This window comes from Aythya fuligula, chromosome 3, assembly GCF_009819795.1.
Source record: "Aythya fuligula isolate bAytFul2 chromosome 3, bAytFul2.pri, whole genome shotgun sequence".
Lineage (NCBI taxonomy): Eukaryota > Metazoa > Chordata > Aves > Anseriformes > Anatidae > Aythya > Aythya fuligula.
Genome location: NC_045561.1, coordinates 40,176,397 through 40,199,186, shown reverse-complemented (window position 1 = coordinate 40,199,186; position 22,790 = coordinate 40,176,397). Strand labels below are relative to the sequence as shown.

The window sequence follows — 22,790 nt, the reverse complement described above, 5'->3', positions numbered from 1 at the left end:
GCTTCAGACAGTCTTCCGTGTTATGTTCACCGAGTTTTAAAGTGAACATGAAATATGATACTGAGAACAAAACTGAAAAACAACAGAAGTAAAAAGTTCCAAAAGTTCCATCTTTGTTTTTTGATATGTATGATATCTATTACGTTCTTCCAACAGCATAGGTTGTAAGTCCTGTCTTATTAGGATTTCACAATATTTCAATCCTATATATGTAAACAGACTATGGTGTTTACTATTATGACCCATTTTATTGAGAGTACAAAATACTCTGACAAGTAGACTTGAAGGAATGACACAGATACGAAACTGTCCCTTCAGATTCCCTTTGAACCACTTCATTTGATAGTCTGTGCCATCAGAAGAGTAATTAATTTATGGACTGTACAGCTGTTGTATGTAATATGTCAAAACTGTGTGGCTGTAAATGATATTCTGATAAGGTCAAGCTCTGAGGTGTTGTAATAGCTGACGGTCTGACACCTACATCGCATTTGCCTGTACAAAGTAATATTTAAATAGGAGATACTGTGTTTGTGCAGTGCAGTCCCAAATACAGGCAATCACCCCACCCCTCAGGTGGGATGCTTTGGTCCTGGTGGTGTTCGTAGGAGTCTAGCAGCCGAAAGGCGTTCCAAGCTATCGGGGTGAAGCCAGGATACTATCTGTGTCTTTTCTCCCTCATTTACTCACTATACTGAGGCGGGTGGTTACGTCTGAGCCAATCTCTGGGATGACTTTCAGTCCCTCTCCACCATCAGTTTCCATGCACAACGGGGATTGCTCCACACTGGCACAACTGCTGGGCCAGGCAGCCAGCCGTGCGAGCACTGGCTGCATCAGCAGATCTCGTGCTGGACATCCTTAATGAGCATTAATGCTGTGGCCAGGATTGCCCTTTTTCATTAGTGTTGCTTTCATAATGGCTCTTCCGCTTCCTCAGCATTTCAAAGCGGATAATAAATTAGAATCTCTTTGTCATAAATAGTGGACTAGATTAAAAAAAATGTGCTGAATGTAGTTTAGAATGACTTTTAAAAATAGCAAAAATAACGTTGTGGCAATGTGTTGGTGGAAGCAGCCAACATCTGGAGATGTTTTGATAGGCAAGAGTGGCATTTACTCTATTTGAAAGAATACACATCTCTTAAACATGGTAATATCTTTAGAATTAAGAACTCTATTTTGAAAGGGCTTTGTCAGAAAACATTTTTGCAGTTGTTCTCTCCCTTCTCTTTTTGTAGACATGACCTGAATGGCTTGTCAGTTAGGCACTTCACCACAGCTAGTCCACAGCCTGGACTTCGTATGACTAAGACTTACCAGTTAGTTGTCTTCAATAAAAAACAAAGTTTTGCTTATTGCTTTCAGAAAATGGTAATGCTACATGTTTAATAATGTTGAATGGTTTACCACTATCTTTGAAAATATAATTTATACAAAATTTCTATGTTCAAAATTGGACCAGAGGTGAAATTGCCGTGGACCCTCAAAAATACAGGCTGCTCCTAGCAGGGATGCTGCTGCTCAGGCTCCTCCCTTTCCCAGGGGGCAGAGTTGCACGTTTTCACGGGCCACTGTGTAGAATAGGCAACAGCTGTGGTCTGGAACATGTGCCCCAAATAAAATTCACTGGAGAAACCTTTTCCTGGCTGTGTTTTAGATTTAATACATTTTCATCTTGTTTGTTGGCTGTTTCCGTACTGCTTTTGATGGGTAGGCAGGAAAGCAGCTGCAAGCAGTCTGCTTTGCAACTGCTGCTATCAGGCAGCGGAAGGCATGCTACAGCTGTGGTTTGATGTTATGTTTGGTGAAATACCAGCCTCCAGCACTGCCACCCTTCCCACTCTCGTGCCAGTGTGCTGCCACCTCAGCAGGGCTGTGACAAACAGCAGTGGGCTGCTGATGCAGCTGCAAAACCACCCGGCAGAAACAGACATTCAGGTGGTTGCTCTGCATTTGGAGGAAATGTTATTTGTTTTATTTATTTAAGTTAGGTGAGATTTTGGTAGAAAAGAGAGAAAATAATATATATATTCACATTTGAATTTCCCAAGGTCATTGACTGCATGGTCACTGGTATGGTTCGGCTCTGGAGGACGGCTTCAGGATGGCTTCTAAAGATCAAATATAGATGTGTTGTTTCTGTTGTTTTCTGTATTTTAGCTTATTGTAGGTAAAACCTCCATAGCTCGGCGTAGGACTGGAACCTGCGTGTGCTGCGGTTATGTACTGTCTACACACCCTGTCCTGGCGCTGCTCATGCTGGGACTCCACTTGTCTGGCAATGACGAGGCAATGAAGCATGATTTACAAGCGTGGCTGTTTCACAGCCACCTTCCGTCACCAGAAGGCAGAGCTGCTGTGAACAGGAGCAGCTCCCACTGCTCTTTCCAGCAGGTGCTGCCACCCTGCTGTTGCAGTGCTGGTCGCTGTGCCATGTGCCATAAATCTGGCCTGGTGAGGCTTCGTGGTTTAGTTTGGATGGGTTTGTTTCTTCAAAGGAATTGTGTTGTTAGTGAAGAAATTGCTGTTCTCTTCTTGCTGGGGTGGAGGTAACACAGCAACAGAGATGCACCCAGCTGTAGGAAGGTGCTACCTCTTCACTGTGAGGGCAATTGCCAACTGAAACATGGTTGTGGTTTCTTTTCAGAAGAAAAGAAAAAAAAAAAAAAAGGCAAAATAATTGAAGGATTGTTTTTCACTGGAAACATGATTAGTTTCATATATATGCAGAAATAGAATCAACTGGTGCTGCCATCTTGCAATTCAAAGAGTCATTAAATTAATCTCTGTATACTTGATTGGTTTATATTGATTAGACATAGTTATAGCTACATTTTTTTTTTTTTTTTTTTTTTTTTTTCTTTAAGGAAAGGTAGGTACGGAGAGCTTCCAGTAATCCGCTGGAGGGAAGATAATGTAATCAACATGTTTGCCTTGTGCAGCAGCTGTGGTTTCTATGGTCTTCTGCGTTTGGACATGAAGAGATCCTGGTTCTGTGAAAACACACTTAAGCTTTTCCAAACTTTGCACAACAGCGGATATTTCCTCAGTAGCAGGGTCGCTTACCAAGGAAACTCGATAGTCACTAGAAGCCAAAAGAGGAAGATTAATGATGCCCTGGGAAAGACGCATCCTTTCTGCAGCCTGTGTGGCTGGGGTGCGGTGGTTTTGGTGGGGGTACCCCTAGCGCCCTCAGCTGGGCCAGGGTCACCAAAAGGCAATGGTGGGGGTGGCAGGGGACCTGCTTCTTCCTCCTCATTGCATCCAAGCGATGACTCAGAAGCATTCATGACTTACTGTGGCTCTCTGTAAAAGCCAGAGGAGCTGTTTGCCTCAGCCTCCAAAGACTGAGGGATGGAGTGGTTTTGGGAGCTTGAAAAGCTAAAATGTCTCAGGTGGCTCTTTCCTCACGTTCATCATCTGACTGATGCTGCTGTGGTCTTGGAGACAACCACTGTTCTCATCAGATATGTAATGTTCCCCCAAACCTCCATCTTGGGGGGGGATGGGGAAAGGGGGAGAAAAAAAAAAAACAAACACAGAAAAAAGAAAAAAAAAAAGACCCACAACCCCCCAAAACAAAAACAAGAAACAAGCCATGCTTGTATAAAGCCCTTGGCTCTGTTCCTGGTCTTTTAACTTGCTTTATGATGATCAGTTGAAGAGTGTTTTTTCTTTTTCATGGCGTAACATTGTATTTTGCACTGCTAAGATGTGGAGAGATTTTTTTTTTTCTGGGCAAAGGTTATTTGCCTGCTTCGTGTGTGTTTTGTTTTAGTCTGTGTCACATTTTATGTACTTGTATTGTCTTTTGTACTTATCTACAATACTTCATAGGAGTATTTTACCTCCTTACCCCCCCCCCCCCCCCCCCCCCCCCCCCCCCCCCCCCCCCTCATGGTAAATATTGGGAAAGAAGAGAAGCCTGAGATGGTGTTTCAACCTGAAAAGGTCAGAGGAAGATAGCTGTTGAAGATAGCAGGGCTGCAAAACAGGGAGATGGCTTAGAAGGGCAGGTATGGGCCAGAGCTAGGAGAATGAAAAATCCTAATGAGTTCAGTTTTTCATCAGAAACTTAAAGGCAAATCAAGGAATTGTGTCCCAGGTCCTCAGATGGGGGTGGAATAGATGATGGGTGGGATGAGACTTCTGCTCATTGCCAGGGTGAGCAAGTATACAGTGAGCTGTCTGAAAACTATCTAATTTCAAATGTGGGTCTTCAGGTCATCATCCTGAAGCTGTTCTTCAGAGCTTAATGCCATAATGCAGATGGTTGTTTTTTTTTCTGCTTTCTTATATTGAGGAAATCCATACTTTTTAGAGCTGAAAGTCTGGGTCTGGTACCTCTGGAAATATCAGTTCATATCCTTTTGGTACAGTAGGAGATCCTAACCATCCTAACCTTTTTTATACAACATGTTTATTCTCAAAATGAGTTGTACAAAAATTTTTTAGTTAGAACTCTGTTTGGTTGAACACTTCCTGCCATTGTATGTGTTTGGTCATTCTTTGGATCACTGAAGACCATTTAAAATGGCAAATCAAGCTCCTTTTGCTTTCTTCACCATTCTTATTAGCACACACAACATCTCTTTGGCATAGCGAAGGAATTTTACCCACAATTTCTTTCTGGGCACCATAACTGTATTACGAAGGATGATAAGTTTTAAGTGATACCAAAATGTATGTCTGTGCATGTTAAGCTATTTCGTCCGTCCAGCCCACACAAGATGAGATTCAGTGTTTCATCTTGCAATGAGGATTGTTTCATCTAATGATGTGATGCAACCCAGTGTCTGGGGCAAGTTGAAAGCATGGGTTCTTGGTCAATCCTCGTGCTGCAGCTGCGTGTTGAGGCCCTTGGCTTAGTTAGGGTTGTTTCCTTAATTGTGCCCTTGCCCTTTACCCTTTATCACTTTCCACCATTCAGCTTCTTAGGCTCTTTTTATTACGATTATTAATCACATTAGTTGTCCGTCTTGCATAATATAGCAGAGCTGGGTTCAGCTGACTGTCCTTCTGGTTGTTTTGTGTGTGTGTGTTTTGTTTTATTTGTTTTTTAAATCACTGCAGAGGTCAGTTTCTCTAGTGTATCAGGAGCTGCTGAAAAACAAAGATACTACTAAAATAATGTAGATTGATAATTCTGGAAAAACAAAAAACAAAACAAAAAAAAAAAAAACAAAAAAAACAACAACAACAACATAAAACCTTAGCGTGCTGTCTCAACTATATGTGTTTTTGTGAGCCTTCTTATCAACTGTTCATTTGTGGGGGTGGAAAAAAGTGCTGCCCCTCCTTGTTTTTGAATGGAGACATGGACTTCCCCTGTGTATTTTTTGACTATCCTGCTGTTGTCTGGAAATCAAAACTTTAACCCAGAGGTATTTAATATGCCTGCAAAGTTTGAAAATAAACTATTTGAAGCATGATAGAGAGATGAGGCAAAATCTATGCAATACATATTCACGAATAGCTTTGTTTTGACATTTATCTTGCTGTGTTCATTCTGCCAACTGGCTTCAGGCACGGCTACCAAAAGAATGAACACATGTTGCATTCATTAGTTCTCATCTGGCTGTGCTTCATCTTGCAAGACAGACAAAATCACGATCATACTAAATAGATTGTAATGCATTTGTAATACGAGGTCTTTTCTGCATAACAGAGTGGCGGCTTTGCAAAGCTGCTGCTCTTAAACCACAGCATTTTGCTTCATTTTAATGAAATGAATGCAAGTATATTGCCAGTGATGTCATTGCTTTTTCGCCTTGAAAGATGTCATAGGAAAAATATTCAAATATAATACTAAATAAACAACCGCCCCTTTGCCCTCCCCTCCGTGTGAACTTTTCATTTCACATTGCACTGTGACTGCCATTGGGTCTGTCCTCTCCAACACACACACAGACATGCTGTGGAACAATAATAGTTTATTTTAATTGATCCGTTACAGAAATCCTTTTCATTAGCTATTTGTGGTGGTTCTTAATGTTCAGACTGAGGGCAAATATACTGCTGTTGGCTTTTCCTAGTTAACATCACAGCATTAAAGCTGTATTTAATGTTTGCCGTGAATACATTGCGTTGCAGTCCCATCTGAAAGAGGCATGGCAGGGTGCCCGTGTGACAGCCTAATTGTTTTGGTTTTAAATGGAAGTGGTGCAGGATCTTGTGTGTGTATAAACAATGCTAATTTTCCGACTCTGAAGCAGGTCGATGAGCAGCTGGTGAATTCTGCTTCCCTTAAGGAAAATAAAAAAATAATAATTAAAAAAAAAGGCAATGCAGTCGTAACGCTGGGATCACTGATGGATAGCCAGCGCGCTGTGAAGTATTTCTGTGCTGCATGCGCCTCGTAAGTGCCTTTATTGGTGTATTTCTGACGTCTGAGGGCTAGCCACTCCCTGCGGCAGCCTGGGATTTTTGTCCCTATCCCACCCCCTTCAGCCTCTGGCTGAGGCTTCCGGCAGAGGGGCTGCGTTGAGCCCCCCGGGGTGGCTGCGGGCTGGGGATGGAGGGCAGCTTGCCCTGCCTGGTGGACGGCTGTGATCCCGCCACGCTGGGGAACTTCTGTACGGGTAAAGTACAGTCCTTTTGGGCAGGGGGGGAAAGGGAAAGCTGTAAATGCCAGGACGAATATTTATTTAGGTGATTGAGTTGACTGCAGCCGGCAAGGGGTGCTTGTGCAGAGGCTGAGATACTCACTGCGGTGCAGCGTCCTAACCTTGAGAAAATTTAAGGGGAAGAAAAAAAAAAAAAAGATGTGTGTATAGTGGAGAAAATAACGGGGAGGTGATTAGGAAGTTAATACTCGCAGGGCACGATGCTTCTGGTGTGGTGGCTTTGGTGGCGTGCATGCTCAGCGCATCGCGGACCAAGCGAGAAGCGTGCAGAGTGACCCTTCCCACGCATGGGCCAGAGCAGCTGCTGTGCACCACGCTTCAGGCAGCACCTCGGGTTTGTGTCTCTGGAAAGAAAAGGAAGACGAAGCTCCTGCAGGGAAGCTTTGGCTGCATGCGGGCCTCTCAGGCAGGAGGCAGCAAAGATTCGTTCAAAGTAGGCGGTTAAAATAGCTCTGCCCGCCGCAGCCTGAGCTGCGTACGTATTTGTGTGTCTGTGTGTAAAACATGTATTTGTCCTTCAGAGGTAAGGGTTTTTTCCATTTTCATTTTTACCGGTGCCTTGGTAAAAATGAAATCTTTCAGCACAGACTTCCTATCTTTAAACAGTTGCTATCAAACCAGCCTCTGTTTAGTGTAAATCAGATAACTAATTGCAGCATTCTTGCCCTATCAACCAAAAGTTTGAGTTCAGCCTTTAGGAGGAAGAAAAAAAATACTAAAAAGACCACCAAATCCAAATAGAGACCAAATGTATTGTTCTTGTATATAGTAGAGAAGCATGTTATTCCCAATGAAACAAACTTCAGTGAGTAGTTCTTTGTCTGCTGATTCATGCAGTGCAGTTTTCATATAAGTACAGCATCTTGCCTATAAAAGCTTACACTTTCTTTTCTTTTCTTTTTTTTTTCTTCCATAAAATGCATCTGTCAACAGGAAAGTTTGCTTAAAAAATAAATATGGGCAGGTACTTGCTGTGTAAATTTCTATGTGTATTTAATGGGAGAAAGAAGTGACCTTGCCGCACCGTGCTTTCTTAAAGTGAGCAACACACTGAACTTTATCTGCTTTAGAATTCAAAGCATTCAGTTTAGAATTTAAGATGTAGCAACCCTGGGGAAAGAGGGAGGGTGAATTGGAAATTTTAAAATGCTTCATACGGTCTTTTGCAGACTTGCACAATTTTGTGTGGTGGAAGAGTAAAAAGGGACTAACGTTTAACTGTTTATCTTCAAAACAAAATTCAGCAGAAGAGAAATTCTTACGGCTGTATCTGGCCAGCATTGTTACTGGTGAGTTGAGGGTTACGTGAAGATATTTCCATTGATTTTAATGGCTTTTTCCAAGAGTTTCTGTGATCCTCTGATTAGAACTATACCACTGTCTCAGACTTGAGTTCGAGGCATACACAGTTTCAGAAGCAAGTGTGGCATGATGGGCTGGCCTCTGAGATTTGCCTAGAAATCCAGCATAATAAGGTGTGAGAGATACGTTCTTTACTTAATGTTTACATTCTACTTTAACTCTTTTCTGCATCTTAGAAAATAATTTTGACTAATATCTTGATACAAGATTGAGGTTTTTGTTAAGAAAATGTTTACATCAGAATTCGTAGTTGAAAGAAAATATGACTTTGGATATTTTTAGCAATGTAATGTATTCTGCTGATTTAAAACTTCATTCCTACTTACATCATTAAACCTAATATACCCTTGTATAAATTTTTTGAGGAATGTGCCCTGGTTGACAAGTATACTTACAGTAGTAAGAAGCTGATATGACAAAGAATCAACTGCTTTGTTCATATGACATTTCTGACTGCATTCTCGAGAGTTCCTTGCCTTAAGAATTTTTTGCAATGGTAATTGGTAACAAGAAGTTGGAAAAAGCCTAAGACTAAGTTGTAGAAAGATGGATTTTTTTTGACCACAGATGCTCATTCTTGCTTTATGTGAAGGAGATTAAGACCTTGCGGTAATGATATGGCATTTGGGATAAGGTTTGGGGGATGAGTTCTTAATTTATTATTATTATTATTTTTAATAAAGGTTCTACAATGATATGCTTTGTTATGAGAGCTGCTACTGCTGCCGTGTGTTACCTGTAGTGGTGACTTGTTTTGTGCTGGTGCTTGACAAACACAGAATCAAAGAAAAAAAAACACAAAAAAACTTCTTTGTAGGGGTTCTCCTGGCTGTTATTTCTGGGTATCATTTTAAATACATCCTATTTCTCATTTGTTGGCAGAGCTAAAATAAATCTGTTGTTCAGTGGGGAAGAAGTAGAACTTCCTTTTAATAAATGGAACATCAGAACTGATAGGGAACTTGTCCAGATTTTTAAAAAAGTTTGTAAGGTGTCAAGTTATGGATTTTTATTTTTTTAATATACTTATGTTTAATGAGCCTTTTGTAACTAAAATACAGGCAGGGTTTACATCATAACATGTCCTTTTTGTCTATCAAATTTGATCTGGGCTAGAATTTAGCTTAGGTTATACAGAACAGGATAGAAATTTTTAGTTTGATCAAGGAAGATATTTACTTGCTCAGAAAACTTTAACTTTGCATGCTTTGCATTAAATATTTGCCTCCAGTGACATTTAGCATCACAAGCAGCACTTATAAATGGGTGTGGAAAAAAAATAATGCCACTCTCAGAGTCCCCAGAGATGGAAAATTGGTTGCTTTGAGGCTTCTACATTTATTTTGATACTTTTATCTTTAACGCCGAAGGAGCAGAGCATTCGCTTAGGTGCTGTGTCACAGTGGGGAGCAGCTGCTGCTAGAGGCATTAGTGGCATTTGTATACTCTCAATTTATACACTTAAAATATTATGATATTTGGTGTTTGGTTTAATAATAATAATGTTATTATCATCATTATTATTTGTTGTAGGTTTCAGTGTATTTGACACACACAATTCAGTTTCATATGAGAGTCAGAGCATGGCTAGCTTTAAAACGACCTTAACGTACTATTTCTGAGTAATTACTAGGTTACTGATCCACATTATCATTTTCATCTTCCGAAACAATGAAACTCAGAGACCGCATTCTCCTGTTCAGTTAATATATTTTTGCAAATGAGGGCACAATTCCTGCCAGCCTGCCTCACCAACCCACGCTGGGTTACCTGAAATGAGATTTCTAGGTGGCAAGACGGGAGAAATCTTCCAACACACTGCGAGCACTGCTGTGGGTTTGAATCCACCATTTATCCCACACCGCTCATGGTGGGAGACGAGGGTCGGGCTCTTGCCACCTGCTGAGGGCTCACTGTGGGACGAGAGTGCTGCCTCTCTGCCTCTGTTCGGTTTCTTGGGCCTGAGACTCATTTATACAGTTTTACTGTCAGGAAGAGGTACTAGCGAGAGCCTTTTGTTTCAGCTTCTTCAGCTCTTAGGTCTAGAGGTAAAATCCTGTCTCATTATAGGGTGTGAAAATACCATTGCTGCCTCTTAGAGACCCATAAACCTACTAGAGTTTGCAAAATAGTGTATGCTTGTTTCTAAATTCGACTTCATACTTCCTTATCAGGTTACTACAGCTTTACTTACTTTCTCCTACTAATTTGGCAGAGTTAAACGAACCTATTATTGAGCGCTTATATGAAGTAATTGTAAGTGCTGTTGGACTAAACAATATTTATTTGCTTCATGTATTAGATGAGCCCATGCTTAATGAAGCGAACTGTAAGCTCGATCAGCTGGTTCTGTTTCCAGGCTTCATCCCATTAAACATCCCCTCAAAGTGCCATTTACTCTTCAGATACCATTCCCTTTCCAGGTATTCATCCGGGAGCGAGGGACATGCCTCTCCAGAGCCAGCAGTGCCCAGGACGAGCCAGCAGAGTGGCACCAGCAGGGCAGCAGGCATCGTTCTGTCTGGCCAGGAGAGGTGCCAGGCTCCCATGCATGTCGCTGGCTGGAGACCTGGGTATGCCCCTGGGTGTCCTGCTTTCAGTGGCCCTGCTGGAGCAGGTGCTTGAAGCAGGCAGCCTCCAGAGGTCCCTGCCAGCTACATCCAGCCTGTGATGCTGCACAATGTTTTGCACATGCACACCATTAAAAATATTACAATGTGACTAAGAAACAACAAAAAAAAAAAAGTATCCCTGGTACATACTTTACCAGATATCTGCGGTATTGCACAGTAATATATAGCTAAATACCTACTGTATTGCGCTGTAACACCAGTGCTATGGAGATATGAAATAAAGTCACAAATACAAAAGTCACCAGGGTTTTCCATCTTGCAGTGCTAAGAAGGCTATATTTACCTGACTCAGTGGAATTGTCTCACTTCTTTTACTTGGTAGTTAATATTCAGAAATGTGGTTTTGGTTTTTGTAATGTTTCTTCTGCTTTGCCTCTTCTGCTATCTCACTTCTAACAGTTCTAGGAATATGTATTAGTCATCAAGAGGGGGTTGAAAAGATGGTGATGATGACTGGTGCAGGGCAACGGTTCGCATTTTCTTAGGACTTGCAGAAAGTGCTAAGAAAGCTAATTTTCTTAGAAAATGCAGGGAAAGAGATGGTAGGAAGGACCAAGTGTGCCAGCCATTAGTCACAGTTTTTAGTGCATGATGAGAAGATGTTCTGGTGTATTATAATAACATAGAGTTTAGGTGCCAGGTCTTCTGCATGTGTTCTTCTCTCCCACCATCATTTTTGTTCTTCATATGCTCTAAAATGGCATATTAATTTTTTGGGTTTTGCCCTTGTTTGCCTGTGATGCTATTCAGAAGTGCTTGAAACCATGAGAATACCCAGTCAGGTTACCTATGAAATGCATTGAGGGGAGCATTTCCTTCCACGAGAAGCTGAATGAGGTGCCTTCTCCACCCACGGGTCAAAACTAGGTCTTCCTAAAACTAGGTCTTCCTGGCTTTCAGAGGCACAGGCTGCCTTTCCTATTGTGCTTTCCTATAAGGACTTTTTGGTATGCACGTCACAGGTCACAAGGGATGGTCACACCTAGTCAGTGTGGGCTTGCACACGAGTTACGGAGTACTAAGTGAAGGTGGGAATGTACAGCATGTTGACACAGCAGGTTAGTAAATGTGGATTAACAGCCTGGCATTTATTCTTGAGTAAGAGTATACGCTTGAGTAGTTACTACAGGGAACCTGTGATGCTGTTGACTCCCTCTTCTCCTCACTCCCTGAGTTTATGTGGCCATACGCTGGGTTGTAGCCCAAAGTTGTGTGGTTAGAACATGCTGTTCAGGTGTTGCTGACTTCAAACACACCCATCCTGTGCTCGTATGCAAGTACTGGGGCCCATTTGCAGCTCAGCGTTTCTGCTGCTTGTGAATTTTTGTGAATCTGTCCCTTATGCATAGAACAATCCTTCTTTCTAATGAGACTTTGATTGGTGTCATTTCTTAACTAAATTACTTATTTGGAGGAATAAGGAAGAAAATGGGCAAAGCATGAGGCTGCTTATTCATGATTCATGGCACTGGTGTTATTTAGTCACAACCAGATTTAATTCTTGGTTCTCTATAAAGTGTCTGCAGTACTTGATTACTTCCAATGCCAGACACATCTGTAATCAGTCCCATCTCCTCTACTATTTATAGTGATGTTCTTTTTACCTAAAAACTGTTGGTTTGTAGCAAATAGTGGGAAAAGAAACCCGAAGCTTTTTTTCTACTTCAAAGACTCCATCCATCTAATGAATAGATTATAGGTAACCTGTTTATGATACAAAACATGATGGAATTAAAAATAACTTAATAGAAATATAGTCCCTTTTATGTTTACGGAATTTGACAAATATTCCACATCAGAAATGTGTGTTTTTCTAAAGGATCCTTTTGAGGAGGAAGGAAAATGCATCCCTATGAAAGTGTTTTTCCCATGCAGGCAAATTCCATGCACACACTCATGATGGTTTCATATGATTTATCCATGGTGACTATGATACTTCGATTTTGTATGGGACTTTTACATAAAATATGTTCAAGGTGAAATTTTGAAAGGTCTTAGCCGAACTATTCTGAACCTAAGTATTTAGTCCCAAATGTTGAGTGATTTAATTTTTTTTTTCCCCTTAGAAGTTGTAGTATCATAGAACAATGTTTACGTGTCTGTGTTTGCTTGCAGGTGAATTGATTCAGAAGCGTGCCCTAACCTAAATAAAGATGAGACCTAATTCCTCCTTGTCAATTGGAATTTTCCACTTTAAATGGGAAAGCAAAGATCACTGGGTTGTAATTGGAACTAAAATTTTGTTATCAGTGTAGTGTCCATGTACATCCCAGCTGACAAATGGGGAAAAAATGTAAAATTCTATTTATTTTGCTCTCAATCAAGAGTAAACAAGGCCTTATCTTTTTTTTATTTTATTTTTAATTATTTTTTGTTTCTTTTTGAGGGGGAGGGGGGGCTGTTTTTTGTTTGTTTGTTTGTTTGTTTTTCCCTGCTGGTGTTCAGTTTACTACATCCTTTTTCAGCTGTGCTCAGGCCTAATAATACCAGGATTAGGACCCGATACCATCATTGAAGCTGGCTTCATTTTTATCTATTAGTTTCTGTGGAAGCAGCCTTCATTTTCATGTATTAGTTTCTGTGGAAGCAGCCTATCTGTAACTAACTTTAACTTTTTAAAATATATCTGTAAACACACATGTAGGAATATGTCCTTCTGTTCTAGAAGTCTTCCTCATCATGAATGAAATTAGCTTAATTTCACTGCTATATTATTTGTTCATAGGTTTAGAGCGTATGTGGAAAGTGATTGTTGTTGGTGTCCTTATTAAAGAAAACATGGCAACACCTGAAGGTAGATGTGTGGTCAGACTTGTTTAAAATAATATCCTTGGCAAACAATACCTGGTATCGTTTGCAGTTGCTCAGACCCGCATGCTGCAGAATGGCAGGTCTGATCACTGTGCAGTAGGTCTCACATCAGGTGGGAGCAGCTGCAGCAGCAGGAGAGATGTGAGCAATGCTTTCCACCCACACCTTGTTTATAGGAGGTGCTAACCTCAGAGCTTCGCTGGGACTATTAATTGCTAACATAATGAAACAAACGAGCTTAGCTAAAGAACTAGTCACTTCTTAAATTGGATTTATGATCAGTTTCCTTTTTTTGAGGGTGGTTATCAAGTTACACCAGTATAAGCAGTATTTCTGCTTGCTGTCTGGTCTGAAGTGTTTTCTGTGACACATAGTATGGACATATCCCTTTATTTCTCAATACTTTCTCCTCTGTAGTAACAGCAATGGAGATGATGATTAGTGTGCAGTGAGTGGTTGCAGTTACTGCCTTGCAGCTTGGCTGCGTGGAAGTCACAGAGCTTGTGCTTTGTCCTGGAACTGGAGCAGATAGCTTAGTGGTGTCTATTACCAGGACTGCTCTGTATGAAGGAGTTTTAAGTCTTTTTCAACACTTAAAAAACAAACAAACAAACAAAAATAATGGTGGTTTGGATGCACCTCGAGTAAGCAAAGCTGCAAGCAGGTGCAGAAGTTAGGGAGGTATCTCAGTGGAGGTAACCCAAAGTGGGATTTTGTGTCTGTTGCTCTAAGTGTTGTGCTAGATCTATCTCGTGACTAGAGAGATCTAGTCCCACACTACCCAAAACCAATGAACCTTTAAAAAACATATCAGAAGCAAACCTTGTGTCTATTTTTACCTACACAAAGAGATTTTAAAACCATCAAGTTGTATCCCCTGGTTGCAGCAGTGGGTTACAACTACAATTACATACTTCATCCACAAGTACTTCTGTCTCATTACAGCATATTTTCTTCACAAGGAAGTGAATGCATGGCCATCCTTAGCTTGTGGATAACAAAATGTAAGGGAGAATAATGACTTTGCAAGGTTGCTTTAGCTTGTCAGAGAAAAAGTTGGCCTTTTACTCAATGATCTCTCTTACAGAGAGGTAAAACAGTGGCTGCATGGGGTTGTGAATTAAGTGGGAAGAACTCGTATACTTGAAATACCAAAAAACTAAGATAATGCAATGAGTTGATAAGTCTCCTTCCAGATTTTTGCGTTTATCTGAAATTGCTGTGTCACATAAGCAATGTGTGCACTGGCCCTGGTGCACACATGTATCTGCTGAGCACTGAAACCCATGGGATCCTCTTCTTCCCAACAGACCAAGAGGGAACATGTCCCCTGCAGGGGCAAGGGTTGTTTTGGGAGGGGGAGCCCTGAGGCTGCTGTCAGCCCAAAACTGAGTCACAGTGGGCTGGTGGCCCAGGAGGAGCGTGGCATCTAGTGAACCCACCTGAAAGAGGTTAATTGTGGATTTGGGGAGGGATGGTACTGGGGGTATTCACTGCAAAGTTGAATTTTGACCCTGAAATGGTACCACAAAAGATGGGCTTCGGTAGCTTTCCCTTAAACGTGAAGAATAGCATGGGTTATGCTGTTTTTAATATCAATATCAAGAAATTAATCTCTTTAATGTGGACATACTCTAATATCGATATTTTCATACACATGTCCATCATTCCAGTAGGAGAATATTCTTGTTGTGTAAAAGTAATACTGAGCCTACAAGATAACATCCTACTGTGTATAAAATATAAGCAACCACTGGCAGAAGCACAACCTGTACAACACCAATTTATAAGTGTGCAGCATGAATAAAAACATATTTATTTGGAAAAGGAAATTAATAAAATAGGCCAGGACATTATTTTTCCTGACCTGATGGATAGTTACATTTATGATACTGGCTTAGAATAGCACAGAATGAGATCAAATAAACTTTGTTTGTACAGTTAGATACTTATTTATGACTCCTGGGGGAAAGAAAATAGAGCAGTGTGATGGAGCATCCAGGACAACTAATTGCAGAAGTGTTCCGACATTTCCATTTGAAATGTCTAACTCGATTCCTAGATAACAGAAGCTGAAGATCATTCATCTGTGTGTTTCATGATTTGAGATGAGTAACATTTTGCAAATAAACCCTGCATGGTACAAATAAATTGTATTCATCAAAGAAGAGGGTATGTTGCTTTGGCTGATGTTATCTCACTTAATGATTTCAGTGCTTTTCTGTTTTCCTTCTGAAATTAGACCTCACGACTGATGAGAATACAGTGAGTTTAGAGAGTAGAAACATAACTCCTGGGCAAAAATGTACTTTTTTAAAAGCACGCCACAAATAAAAACTCAGATTAGTTTGTTGCCTGAATAAACAATAAATATTTAAGATTTCAGAGGGTTTCCATAAGTTTCCTATTAAAACTATGTTGAGTACTACTGAATGCAAATGTTTTGCAGCAGAGGAGATTGACTACAGTAAATGGTGGATTTTGCCTGAGTTGTTGCAATGTGAAGATTGAGGGTTTTGCAAACTGGATTTTACTTGCACACCAACTTCCTTGCCCTCCAGATAACTGGTGGGTACTGCTTTGTGTAAATGAGTTGGCAAAGTACTCCTGGAAAGCCACTGTGTTTCAGATGATCTCTTGTTTCTCAGTGAATTCTGCAGGATGTTTGCTGGACCTGCTCTGTGTGCTGCTTTGGATCCTGGTGCTTCTGTCTGAGCCTGGATAGTGCCGATATCATTTGGGGCGTTGAGCCAGATCAATGACAATTAATGCTGCTATCTTAAGATTTATGCAGCAATGAAATATGTTTAAAGAAAATGGTTGAGTGGGAAGTCAAAGACTGAACATAAAAGCCACGGTAGGGGTAGCCCTTTAGGCCTGTCTTTAGTCTTCTGGATCATATGGGTAGTAAGGTGCAGCCTTTAATTACTTAGTCTCCCCCAAGTCAGTCAATACTCAGAAAAGACAAGTCTGCCTAAAATGCAGTTGCTCTGTATTTTGAGTTGCTTTAATTTTCTTTGCTTGGCTCACTACGTTATTTTTATGGCAAGGCTTTTAGTCGTGCTTTCCAAAGAAAGACATGAAGTTCAACACTGACTTTGCTGCAGACTTATGGTAGTGTCTCAGTAGCCTACAAGTGTTAATTAACCTTTATGCAGTGTGGGATGATACTTGCATTTAACAGATGAAGTTAAAATGAGATTAAGGTCAAAAGCATCTGCTAATTACTCAATTATCTAATTAAGTAATTGCCCAATTTGAAACTCTGAAGGCTTGCTTGTCGGTGTGTGCAGGCAGGACAGCCCTGTGCATGTCAAAAGCCTGATTGCTGTGGGTGTGAGGTGCCTGTGAGAGCTGGATAAGGGAAAGGAGCTCCTGGCACTGACATTTTTAGCCTGAACAATTTACTTGGCAAAGTTACTAATTTATAACTCTTTAAATAGGATTTTATCTCGGAAGTGTTCACAATTGTTAATATTGCTGACGCTTCTAGCGTAATATGAAATGTTTTCAACAAAGGAATACTGATCTTGAGGGTCTTTTCCAACCTGGATGATTCTGTGATTGTCTGTGCACTAAATGTTACTCCTAAGGCATGTGCAGTTCATTGCAGAAGTCCTCTGTGAACTTCCAAGTGTGTATGTTAGATAACAGAAGATGCTCTGCCTCTCTTTCTATTGCCATGACGTGAAAATAGGGTGCCATCAGATATTAAAAAGAGCCTGGGGTGACTGAGATTGCTGCTGAGTGAGATATGCAGGGCATCCCAAACAGGTGTCTGTAGCCATCGTGAATTTTACATATGGTGTCTAGAGGTCACTTGTCTGTTATGCAGAAACACTCTTTGAAAAAAGATATGGGCATGTCCTGTTGGTCAAAGGCTGAGCATTGAAGGGTCTTGTGCTTCAGGACAATGTCAGGAGCATCAAGGGCTAACTAACTGACACTAGGAAAAAAGTGTTTTAATTAGTGGATGGTGAAAACACAGTGAATGATCGTACTATTGAGATGCATCTTAATGGAGGTGCAGCTGATACGAACTATGCAGATGGGGAAGGGACACGAGAGACCACATGATTACCTGGGACACGAGAGACCGCATGATTACCTGCTTCTTCAAGTAATTAATGTGGATACCAATGTCAAATATAAGAAGTGTGTGCAGGTGTTGGCTTTGTTCTGTTTTCTCAGTCTGCTTATCAAAGTTAGCATTGGCAAGTACGAAGTCTGCTCTGTTTCTTGTTAAACTTGGGTACCCAGTCAGTACTACCAGTTACTGCAAACTTAGGCAAGCTGAACACTCAGATTAGTCAGATACAGCATGGGTGGAGTTGCACCCTGTGAATTTCATGCTGATATATTTCTACATTATCAGTATTAAAAGTTATTGTTTACAGCAGCAGATATACTGGATTATTACAAATATATTTTTATCATAATACTGTCGATGTTTTTATTACAAAATTACTTTATTATGTTGTGTTTTTTCGTATTGTATTTTAATCTTTCTCTTTCCCTTGTCTTTTCATGTCAGAAAAAAAAAATAATATAAGCCTGTGTACACAAATATGTTTAGCATACACAAGCAAAACTAATTATTAGGGATGAAAAGGTAGATCATTGTATGTGTCAGACCAACTCTTTAAATGCAATTGCCTCAGAACACAGGTGATGTTCTTTTCAGTGTAGTGTTGCAATAGTGCAGTTCTCAGACACGAGCTCATTTCAAATAAATCGTAAACCAGTTGAAAATTGTAAAGATCGGTAGCAACTATTGCACTGCGGAATACTCATGCCCAGATAAAATCTTCTAGTGGAACATCTACAGACAAAACTTGGATTATACATATGTAGCATGCTTAATAGAAAAGTCCAAATGCAACTTTGCCCACTATAGTTATATATCTTTCTATAGATACATATCTTAACTATAGATACATAATTATATATCTTTGTATATTATTATTTTAAAACATATTGCAGTGCTATGATGATTTAATTTTATCGTTTATAACGTTATTTTTTTTTTTTTTTGAGTTTTGAATTTTATGATTATTTGTAATGATATATACCAATCTATAGAGATCTATTCCAGATGTGCCAGTTTTCATTTATCAAAGTCGTACAAAAATTCATAAAGTATAAACCATATTCCTATTGGGGTTTTCACTGAGGTTTTTCGATGCAGTCTAGATTTTCAGCCTTGACTAAGGGTTTTTTTTTTGGCTTGGTTTGGTTTTAAGACCCAGTTCTCTGTCCTTCAGTTAAAGGGTTGGATTGCACTGCTGTATTTTAAAATGAAAAATGTTTTATATCTATATTATATTATATATATTATATAGTTTATGATTAAAAATGCAGATTACTCATTAGGATGATCATTTTTAATGTTTAAGGCACTGGGCATTGCACTTTAATTTTATGGTCTGATTCTGTGTAGGATCTATACAAATAATATACAAATAAGCTTACTGTGGATATTATTTTAAAAATAGTTATGAAAGGCTAATGGAGAATAATACTTTTTTTTTTTTTTTTTTTTTTTTAAAATAGCATGAAGGGGACTAAGATTGAACTACGAAATGTTAAATAATTCAGTGAATTGTACAAGACAGTTTTCTTAATATGATAGTACTCGTGCAGCTGGTTGAGTGGGGACTGACAACATGCTGCTTCTTCCTGAGAACCTGAATAAATGTTTGTGCAAGAGAAAAATAACAGTTTTAGCTCGTACTGGAAGTACTAACATGCCATGCATTTGCAAGCTGCAAGATGGGTACTAGTCTGCAGACAATGATCTGTAGCCATTTCAAAACATCTGCATGATTGTTCTACAAGAAAGTAAAGGAACACCTTTTACCTTTGTCTTCAGTAATAAGTGCAGATTTCCTAATGAATTTGAGCAGGTTTTGCTTGTTTGTTTGTTTTAATTCTGAATGGAAAAATTGGGAAACAAGGAAAAGCAAATGAAAAGATATATGGGGTAATCAAGAGTGTTAAAGGTCTTGAATTTGCAGCAAGGGAAAACTTGGAGAGAACTTCCTACTCAGCTTCCATGCCACCAGGTCTAGCTTCCAGGGGCACATTAGAAATGAATAAGGTATCTGTTACTACTATCAAGCTTTCTTAATTTTCCACATTTATGTTGCGTGTTTTAGTTCCAGTTCTTGTCATGCTCCTTCCATGACTCATGTCCTTTACAAAATCAAGATAGTTTGTATGTATACTGACATTTGGATGAGGTGAAGGAGATACTGCAAGCAAAAGATTGTAGAGTCTAGTTCTTCCTTTCTTAGAAAGTTATGCATTACAGACTCAGAACAGGATCTTCACATCTTTTATAAGCTGGTTGTAAGAAAAATAAGTGGCAGAGGACTGTGAAGAAATTTTCTTTCAATTAGCATGGTAAGAAAAACAAATTTGTCAGTTATCTCTCTGGAAATAAATCCCTCAGCCAGAGTCAAATAATTCACTGAACTTCAGGATAAAAGTTGCAGGCTGTGCAAATACGTACCGTCCTACATGCGTGGGCATATCACAGGTCTAGTGAGAAACGGTTCTACTGGGCCAGTTATCTTCAGAAATTGTGATCCAGACCTTTATGCTACTGCAAGTAATTTTGGTTGCATTTCTGTAATAAAAGACTCTTAGCACTCTGGGGAAAACATAGAAAACTGTGTGGGTGCTTTGGCAGGCAGGGGTTTAAAAATATCTGTGGTTTGTGTGGTTTTATTGGATAAAATGTAGTATTTTCCATCCTGTGGTTTAAATTTCCATGTGCTGGAGCTTGTAGAATTTGTTTTTCTAAAATGTTGCTTATGTCTAAAATCAAGCCCTTACTTACGTTTAGTCAAGGCTGGCAGGAATTGGCTGAGAGAAGTGATAATGGATGCTCTGGAATTGTTGAGGGGCCCCAGAATATATGGTTCAGTTGTAATATACCTATGTGCGTGTGTGTATGTGTATGCACACACATTTTAAACAGTAGAGAGTTCAGATTTCTCCTAGGCAGCTAGTGATTAAGGGAAATACCTTTCAAATGCTGCTATCCTCACGTGCCTGGTTGGTGACATGTGAAAAGTGGAGTGATGGGTGGGCTGGGAGTATTGTTAAGTGCCATCACGACATATTGGATGCCTCTGTCAAAGTCCCTGGAGAAAGCCTAAGGGGCTGTTAGATCTGTTTATCTGTTCAGTATGCTGGGAGATACATTCTTGCTTACTCCAAAAGGAGGGGAGGAATTAATGTTTTAACGGCTAAAAGTAAAAAAAAAAAAAAAAAAAAAAAAAAAAAGCTATGATAAAATAACAAGACTTATTATTTTGCAAGTTACAGTACTGTATGTTTAAACTTAGCATATATTTGCTGTCTTTGGGTTCTAGTACTCTTGTACCACTTTTCAACATGGAAGGACCTTCCATCCACATCTATGTGGATGTCTCCTCACTTTCACCAGCAGGCACTGCAGGTGGTGCTTTTTTCACGATGGATCTTGTTCCATTGGCTCTTTTGAGAGCGTAGGTCATGGACAGCTTGGGAAGTGTGGCTGACACATCAGAAATAATTCTGTTATTACAAAAAATAGCCAGATGACTGAAAAGTCCTGTTTAAAATGAAGTGAATGAATTGAAATAGATAGTCAATTCCACCTAGGTCTCTTGCTCTATTTCCTAACTCAATTTTTTTCTTTGAATAAATAAATCTCCCTCTGGTTTAGTAAACTGAGTGGCTCATGGAAGGTCTGGATAGATGCTCCATATAGCACGACGGAATGGCCAGATGTTTAGGAGTAGGCAAAGAGAGAGGGAGGAGATGGACTTACGCTTCACTTGTGACTGTCTTTGTACTTGCATTAAGAGCTGTTTCCTCTCTGAAAGGCGAATGGCATGCCCTTAGAGGAAGCTTTTTGTTTAAATTTCTTTTGAAGTAGTTCTTTGAATTATAAGAATGCATTTTTGAAGGAAGAAATCCACAAGAGCCAGGTATTTTGAAAAAAAAATAGTTATGTATTGTGCAGATTTGTTAAAATGATCTCAAGGATTGCAGTTGTGTTTACTTTCAAGGCATCTTCTTTTAAGCTAATCCCTAACTGACTTACTTTCAAGACACTGCCAAGAAGGGCATGTTGGAGTTCAGTTGAGTATTTGCTGTCATGGATGAGGTATTTGGGTTGGGAATAATTTGTTTTAGTTCTCTCGTAGTTCCCAGTGTAATATGTAATTGTCATCACTCAGAATATACGCTGCTTCTGTAGAGTGATAGAGGATAGCAAAATGTCTTCCCATTGTGTGACTGTGATCCTTGATCAACCAAAATATTCTTGATTTCCTAGTGATCTACCTGCTGTCAAGCTTCTCCTTTCAGTTGCTGTGTCTCATGTGCCCCCTTGCAATGCAAAGCAGCCACCAGTGATGCAAAACCTCTTTTCTCTCATTAAGCACACACAGCCCGTCGCTTTGCCAGTTTTTGAGTCACCTAACTGGCTTAATCTTGGTTTCCTGTTCATGTCCCATTTATAGAGCTGCAACCTCTGACAGGCAGTTGGGTTTGAGGGTGCTTTTGCCTCAGCTCACCGTGCATCTTAAAGGTCTGAGACTCCATAGCATGGGTTACAGAGACCGGAATCAGCCAACTTCACCATCCCACTTTATGTTGAGGAGGTCAGAGCATTGCAGCTAACCCTTCTGGGCAGGAAGACTTGCTCTCCCGTGCCCCTTTGAGATTTCTAATGAGTGGCATAGCTGTGGCTTAGAGGACTGCAGGAGACATCTACTGCAGCCCTTTCCTGGGATTTAGCAGAGGCAGTCTAGTAACTGTTGGTAGTCAATGGGGGGGAGGGGAAAAAAAAAAAAAAAAAAAGCAGCTCTAGTAGAGCACTTTTATCAATGCTTATCAGACTGAATCCAGTAATGGAGCCTTTCCTGGTTTGGTGATTACTATTATTTGGGCTCCATGCAGGGGAAACAATAACATCTAGTTTCTAAAATGAAGATTTGACACAGTTTACAGAGAGCTACTCACTCCTTTTACAAATGTTTTACAGTAATCTGCTGCATATTTAAAGATCCTGGGAATTTATCCATAATAAGACTTTTTAATAGTTCATTAATTGAAGGCTTTGGCAGACAAAAAAGGAAAAAAGCGTTAAGGAGATGTCAAACTTCTGTGTTTGTTTGGACTGCTGGTAGTGTAAGATGAGATGCAAAGGTCATAAAAGTTACTTTGAAAATAATTGTTGTTGTTTGGTCCAATGTTCGTTTTGGCTTGTCCTCTGCATTTATACAAAGGCTAATATTGTGATTGCAATAGAAGTATGAATTATATGGTGCCTCTTTCAATCCACTTCCCTAAAGTC

At 39.9% G+C, this 22,790-nt stretch overlaps 1 protein-coding gene across 4 annotated transcripts in view; it reads left to right on the top strand.

Moving 5' to 3' along the window:
- EML4 (EMAP like 4) overlaps positions 1–22,790 on the top strand; it is a 154,838-nt gene that overhangs the window by 60,592 nt on the left and 71,456 nt on the right. Inside the window, exon 1 of one of the 4 annotated variants that reach the window (XM_032183588.1) lies at positions 6,464–6,584. The exons of 2 other annotated variants lie outside the window; for them this stretch is intronic. In XM_032183588.1, the coding sequence (XP_032039479.1) occupies positions 6,518–6,584 (67 nt within the window). In that variant the 5' untranslated portion in view covers positions 6,464–6,517. Of the gene's footprint in view, positions 1–6,463; positions 6,585–22,790 lie in introns of those variants that run through there. One more of the 4 variants, XM_032183591.1, reaches the window with a different exon arrangement.